This window comes from Corvus brachyrhynchos, unplaced genomic scaffold (genome assembly GCF_000691975.1).
Source record: "Corvus brachyrhynchos isolate BGI_N302 unplaced genomic scaffold, ASM69197v1 scaffold229, whole genome shotgun sequence".
Taxonomy (NCBI): domain Eukaryota; kingdom Metazoa; phylum Chordata; class Aves; order Passeriformes; family Corvidae; genus Corvus; species Corvus brachyrhynchos.
Window position 1 is genome coordinate 3,791,082 of NW_008240042.1, and position 7,762 is coordinate 3,798,843.

A 7,762-nucleotide genomic window follows, 5' to 3' on the forward strand; every position below is an offset into this window, starting at 1 on the left:
ATTCTGGTCAGAAAGCTCTTACTGTAGCTGTTAACTTCAGCCATAACTCAGAACAGGTTTCTTATTGCTCTGCAATCCCACCCTGATAAATTCAGCAGCAGTGCATCCCAAATACGTTCTGTAGCTGCAGTTCAAAACAGCAAGGAACTGCTCTAAGTCAGGCATCATTTCCCATCTTTTCCCGTTACGTTTCCTGTCCCTCCTTTGGGTCTCCCATACAGTGGTGGAGGCAGACCTTGCCCTTGAGGTCAGCTGGTGCAGTGACACTGCAGCCCTACCGTTCTCCTTGTAGCCCATTCCCAGGATGACCTCCGGTGCTCTGTAGTAACGTGTCACCACATATGGGGTCATCATGAAGCTAGTGCCTGCAGTCCTGGCCAGTCCAAAATCCAGAATCTTCAACGTGCAGTCAGATTTTACTACAATATTACTTGGTTTTAAATCCTGCAAAAGACAGTGAAAAAAACATGTGACTGTCTTTTATAAAGTAGGCTGATACTTCAGGTCACCCTTCAAATACTCTTTCATTCTTCTGACCCAGTTACTATCAGAAATACTTGTAAATATACAGGAAAAGCTTGCTATTGTTTCTCTAGAAAACTGTTCTACCTCGGAATAATAGGGGGTTCTACCTGGATAACAGGAGCCTAGTGGTGTTAAATTAATTGCATTTAGCAGATCAAGAAACAAGGATTAGTATCAGAGCACTGTTTTGATTAGATTATTTTCTTTCTAATGCTGTGAGCCTGATAGAGACGTTCCAATGGCACATGTGGAGATATCTTAATGCTTCATTTATAGTAATTCAACTGATCCTTTGCTGGATGACTATCTAGAAGCCAAATCTATCACCCTGTGCTAAACACATGACATGCCAAGAAAGGAGACCTTTATAGAACAACTACTTTGTAACCCATTTTATCAGCCTTTCTTTTCTTTAGGGAAACATTTTTTCTTTTTTTTTTTTTTAATGTGGAAATCCCAAATTAGTAAAAGCTCTTTTCAACAGAGAAGTCAATTCAGGGTATTTTCAATCCATTGAGCATTCCCTCCTGCTCACAGTGACATGACCTGATCCCCTCTGCTATCAACTATCACACATTCACAGCCAGGTACCACATCCTTACCAGGAGCAGTATTGGTGTGGAAAAGCAAAATGAGAGGATGCATTTAATATAGACTCATCAATCTTTCCATTTCTTTCAGCACATGCATAAATGATAGCAAATGCCAATTCCATATCCTCTGACTGACTGTGGCTCTTATGTTTATATTCATTGTACTGGGAGATAGGGCTTTGATCCACAGTACACAAGAGAGACAAGTGGCATTTAAAGTCTTCATGATCATTTCATATTATGCCTTAAGTTTTAAACCAAAGGCCCCTTACCCTGTGAATAATTCCTGCAGAGTGAAGATGCTTGATTCCACAGAGCATTTGGTACAGTAGGTAAGACATTCGCTCATGGTCTAGCTCCATCTGAATGACCTGGCACAGGTTGGCATCCATTAACTCCATTACCAGGTAGCTGAATGGAAAAACAAAGCCACAGGGTTATTTTCTTTTGTTGAAGACAAATCACAGCATAATCTCAAATAAGTAACAGCGCCTTTTCTTGCTTCAAAATTCACTTTATTCCTGATGACTGGGAGTAACACAGCTGGAGACTGGGCCCACTGACAACAGTACCATGGTGGAGTTTGTATCTCACTGCAGAAACACCACTCTTTTAGCATCCCAGGAAAACTGGGGGATTATTTGCCCTTTCTTGGTGCATTCCCCATGACAGAGACCTTACCCTACATGGGCAATCAGGCAGCACAACAGAAATGTACAAACCCAAAACACCCACAAACACCAAATAACACAACTGCTTGGCCTTCGGCCGTTGCAAGGATGGCTACCACAGTACACGTAGGAATCTGAGAGAAAGAGAGGTGTCTGAGGGGGTAAAATATGTCCCCATGCAAAATGCCTCCAAAAATCCTCCTAAGATTGCATGACTTCACAATATTCTCATTACAATTATTTGGTTACTGCTGGTAACCAGACTACAGAATAGGAACACGTTTCCATGCAATGTATACAGAACATGGGAGAGATAGGAAGATAAAATGAGAACACCTATATAAAACACAGAATACTTAAAATTTCATTCACAGCAGTTCATAGTAGGAACAGTAGTGGTTGTGCAACAGGGCAAGTTTCCAACAGAGATGCTGGTTGTCTTCTACACCCACTCCTAGCTCCCAGACAACTACACAGTCAAAGGTCATATCACAACAAATATGAAACCTGGTATTTTTTACCCTAAATGGTCAAAAGAGCTCTCAATATGGAATTCAGAATATTTTTCTATCCATTCGACTCATACAGCCTTTTCTAGATGGGGTTATAACCTTTGTATTCTGCTGAGTTATTGCAATCAAGGTACACCACAACACCCCACACATCCCTAAACTTTAGCATAATTACCGCCCCTGTTACTTACACATCCTGGAACTCCTCCAGAGATTTCTGTGGTGTGAAGACATTTAATAAACTGATAATCTGAAAAGCAAAGTAAGACAAAAGAACAAAGAGGAGTGATATACATAATCAGTTGAACCTGTCCTGAGGTGTATTAAAGGATAAATTGTTTTTTCACTGCTCTATTTGTATTAATACTTCTCACTTTACGGATCAGTAAAAAATCGGCAACATTCAAAATAAAATACCACAGATCTCTTAGATTTCTTCTAGGTGCACTTGCAATCATCTGAAAGAAAGATAACCAGTGACAAAGTGAAGTGCTAAGGGTGAGATACTCCTCTCAGTTTTGGAGTTACAGGCTCAAAGACCAACTTCAGCTCAATCTAGTATAACCATATTTGTGCAACAGCCACGATTTTCTTATTTATGAGGAATGGTAATTTGAAGGGACAAATAATCAAGGACCATCTTATTAAACAGTAGTCCTTCCTTATCTCTGACATGGCCTCGATTCCTTTGAGGGCACAAACATGCACAGATTCCATCATGAGAGGTACAACTTTCCAGTAGAAGCACTTTGAAATAGAGACACCCTGAGCAAAGACATCTTGCATACTGCAACTCCTTTTTTCCTTTCTCTTGTTCGGTTTGCATTTTTGTTTGCTTGATTTTAAACAGGCTGGGCTGTTGAAAGACAATGGTAAAAATGTGTGAAACAGAAGAGAGGAAACAATGTGACCTCACAGACCTGGATTTCCCATTTTCCTTCTGTGCAAGTAACAGAGGTAGAAGGTATCAGCACTGCTGCCATGAAGGCAACCTCTGAACGTCTCCCTTCCCACCTCCATCACTTCTTTAGGTTTTCTAGCAGAAATTGTTCAACATTCTTTCTCTGTACTCCACATATTCTGACTGAATCTTACCTCTGCAAAGGTGCCTTTACAGTCCTCTCCTTCCTTTGCACTTCTCTGTACAGAGAGCTCTGACCCGACACATGTGGTGCTGTTAGCAGCTCTCATGCCACATGTTTAAAATTACGTATTTAAAATTAGTGCTGCTCCTGCTGCCTTTTGATCTTTCCAGTCCATTAAAAAACTCTCTGTCATTCCTGCATTTTCAAATCCCCATGCATTGGTCTGACTGATGGTGGCTTCCATCAAGTCAAGAGGGAAGACACAGGAACAGTCCTGGTCAACACAGTGGGAATGTAAGGATAAATCACTGCCCAGAAGAGAGGCAGAGGACACTGTAGTGTCAAGTCCTGCCATCTGCCATTTTAGGGTCAGTCCCTTCTCTTTCCATGTGAATTTGTGATTGAGAGCAAGTGTAAAATCTCAGCTTACATCACATTTTTCAAGCTCATTTATGCTTTGCATAAGGAGAAAGAGTCATTGCAAGATCTGAGGGAAGGGTAAACATTGCAAACTGAAAAATGCACTCCTAATGAAAAGGAAGGGTCACACAGATATGGCAGTGAGAAATCGAGGAAGTGGAGGAAAATTAAATCCCTGGGACATCCCTTTACAATGCAGTGTGGCAATCCGACACGTTTCACTACAAAAAAAAAGCACTTTTATACAGTGTCAGTCAAAAAGTTCTAACAGATAATGGTTAAAATTAACATACAGCCCTGGAATAACACTCTTGCTGCAGCATAGGAATATTTTCATTCATTATGGATACTAAATGATATACAGTAGATGGTGCAAGAGGCAGGAAACTCTCGAACAATCCGTGTTTGGCACAGACTTGAAATAAGCACATGCAATACCCTCAGTCTCTCGTGTGGGCATGTAGTACCAGAGAGGCTGTAGCCCTTGAGCATATATTTACATCTAATTTCTTCCATTTTAAAAAGGAACCAAACAAAACAATATCCGTTCTAACAAAGCAATGCACAGACCATTTCTCCTGCTAAAAAAATGAAAACTTACATTTTTATGATTCACACACTTCATGAGGACCAGCTCCCTGTAAGCTCGCTTGGCATGAGTTTGGTTCTGAAATGGTCTGCTGAGCTTCTTAATGGCCACGTTTCTGTCAAGGACAGCATCATATGCAGCACTGCAGTGATGAAAACACAGGGGTTATGCATCTTTGAGGGTATCCAGCATTTCTCATGGCAAATTCCTGAACCTCAGGTCTACCATTTCCTTTTTTCCACTGAGAAAAATACTCGATCAAAAGAAGGAGAGAGTTTCTACTAAAAAAAAAAGGAAAGAGTTTCTAGTAAAAAAAAAAAGTAAGAGATCAAAAGGAAACAGGTAGCACCACACTGGCAAAAGACAGCATGCGCCACTACTTCTGAACTCCAATTCCATTGGAAATTAACACTTATTTTCAAGGGGTGGGGGAAAAAATTAAATAACTTCAGATAAAAATACAATAAAAACTAGATGAGACATAAGGTATTTCATAAAGGAACTCTCTGTGCGTGGCTACAGCAGAAAAGACTTTTGTTTTTTCTGTCACCACTAAGAACACCTTCACCACGTGGCTCAGTGAACAATTGCCCACTTATCCAACATGAAGTCTGTAGTTTCCTTATGATATTTCTAATGAAATCAAGTTATTCAGTCATTCTTTGAGACCATATAATCCAATTCCAATAACATACCTAGAAACAAAACCAATTTCACAAGGTTTTTTTACTGATTCCTGATAATGAAAAAATTTGTTACATATGCACAGTTACAGCTTTTGAAAATGAAGAAATACGTTATTGTTTGCAAAGTGAACTTTTAAAGCCGGGGTCCTAAAATGCTCCTTCAACTTTTAAATGTTTTTCACAACCTTCAGTTATTTTTATAAATGCTACCTCCTATGTATTTGAAACACTTATTTTGGTGGTTCAAATCTGACTTCATAAACTCTGAGTTCTAAATTCTGAGTTCTAAATTCCACAAAGCACACTAAGTCCTAGAAACATTTCCAAGTGGACAGCATCCTCAGACCCTCTTCCTGGTTTTTCCTTTTGTCAGGAATGAGGAAAGGCATGACACAAGTTTTCTGCTAGTCCATGAAAAGCAACAATGTATTTCCCATGAGATAAATCAACCAAACCACTCATCGTTCTAAAAAATTGCTTTCTTAAGCATAAATATTCAGAATCCTGTTATTTTTTTTCTCACTAACTCTTGCTTACTGCAGACATTTGGTGACAGTGGCTAACTAAGTACAGAGCAGAAAGCATGCAAGCATCAGAAACTTAGTCACAAAGCCAACACAAATGTACAGCTGTTCAAAACAGGTAAGAAAATGTTGGCAATGTTTGCCTGGGAAACCACACAAGAAGAGAAGAATCAGAAATATTTAATTTACACTACAATTGCATAAATAACACACCAAATACATCCCACAAATAAGAATAATTGTTTGCAAAAGGTGATGAGGAGTTTTGCAAAGATTACTTTTAGGACTCATTTAGGAAGACTCTTGAGAGTGGGCCTAGGGAAGTGATCCTTCCATGGCCACATCTGGAATTCTGGGTTGCACTGCAGGCTTCCCAAAATGAGAAAGATAAAGATTGGAGCAATTCCACTGATGTGCCATGAAGATTATTAGGGACTGGAACATCTGTCATACAGGGAGCAGCTGAGTGAGCTGGAGTTGTGTAGCCTGGAGAAGGCTTAGGGTGGATCTTATCAATGTTCTTAAGTATCTGCTGTGAGGAGTAAAGAAGATAGAGCCAGACTCTTCCAGTGGTCCTGAGCAATCTGCTCTAGTTGACTCTGCTTTGAACAGGTGGGTTGGACCAGCTGTTCTCCAACATCATCCACTCTGTCACCTGGTAAGGGTTCTTTATTCTCCTATTCATGAATTAGGCATGTAACTTTCATGACCCAGCTAATATCCTGCTAATCACATGCATAAACAAAGATATTGCATTCACCAGTTAAACCATACAAGCATCAGCTTAGGTGACAAGGCTATCAAAGATCCAGCCTGATTTGATTTCCCTCCCACCACAGAACTTCACTCAACTAAACTTTGTGTTAGGAGGAACATGATGTGTGACTTACAGCCTAACAGTACATAGCAGAAAGCCAACCTCCTGTGGCAACTGGCAGAATCATGTCTCTCATTCTGATTTAGTTCAGCCACAACAGGGCATCATAAAGGCTACAATGAAATTGAGAAAGCATTAAACAAATAAAATGCAAAGCCCAAGAATTTAAAAAACCAGGATCTTTCAACAGTTAAATATTTTGTCCCTATTGTTCATGGACATACACTGCAAATATACTTCAGCAGACAAATCTCTCAGCTAATCCATATTACTTGATCACCCAACTCCTTTTAGGATGAAAAGCCTATGTAAGACTCAACCAAGCTATGTAAGAGTACTGTGAATAATTTTAATAATCTTTTCTTATATTTTAATCTCATTAGCTACATCATAAAACTACTGACTAGGAGTTAGGAAACACCAAAAGTTTGTCTGGGCAAACATTTTCCTCAGTTCCTGATCTCTGTTTGCTTTTCTGAATTTTTTCTTTCTGTCAAAGCAACAGACAAAAGCACCAATCTAAAATCAGAAAAACAAAGGCTTCTTAAACACTTGGCTTTTATGATCAATTCCCAGTCCTTTGCATACCATGGACAACTAAAGTAATCCTTTGTAGAAGGATATTTACTTTGAGACACAAGGATCTTGACTGCAATTCTATCATGGTCTTCTATCAAATGGAACGTGTCCAACTACTTGAAGAAGTCAATGCATGAATTCACTGCACTGGGTAAATTCATAGCCCTGATGGTTTTTTTCTGTGTTCACTAGAGAGAAGCTTTTGTTTACAGTCAGCCAACTCCGCACTTTACTACAATGAAATTACAGATACCAGATGCATCTCCTCTCTCTGCTGCTTGCTACACAAAATCCTTACCTTGGAACACCAAGTTTAGTATTGATGATAAGCCTTCTTAAGACAAACTTTAATCACTGGCAGAAGAGTGGCTGGATAAACATGTGGCTCCAGGGATCAGGAATAAGGGAGAGAGAGTAATGAGTGTCTGCAAACTGTGATGCAAAGGTTGAGTGTGAAAGTCACTCCAGCTCTCAAATAAGAGACTGGACTTGCATCTAAAAGAGTTTCTCTGGAAACTCTATCATAACACCTCTTGCACAACTGTAAATTTATTTTTTAATTTATACAACTTCCTGATCTTATAGCAAAGACTCTAAATTACCCCTGGTCTTGTAACAAAATGATAGCTTTACTGCAACATGAGCTCAGAAAAATCCTCAAAGTTTACTACCATGTCTCTGCAGCTGTTCAGTCAGAAGAG

The 7,762-nt window shown here is 39.5% G+C and overlaps 1 protein-coding gene across 8 annotated transcripts in view; it reads right to left on the minus strand.

Moving 5' to 3' along the window:
• The window catches only part of MAPK10 (mitogen-activated protein kinase 10), a 150,636-nt gene that overhangs the window by 48,904 nt on the left and 93,970 nt on the right, over positions 1 to 7,762 (minus strand). For all 8 annotated transcript variants that reach the window (XM_008641285.2, XM_017744185.1, XM_017744189.1 and 5 more), the window contains 4 exons: positions 4,408 to 4,537; positions 2,493 to 2,551; positions 1,391 to 1,529; positions 279 to 444 (listed from right to left, as the gene is read on the minus strand). In XM_008641285.2, coding sequence (XP_008639507.2) covers positions 279 to 444; positions 1,391 to 1,529; positions 2,493 to 2,551; positions 4,408 to 4,537 — 494 coding nt within the window. The remainder of the gene's footprint in view (positions 1 to 278; positions 445 to 1,390; positions 1,530 to 2,492; positions 2,552 to 4,407; positions 4,538 to 7,762) is intronic.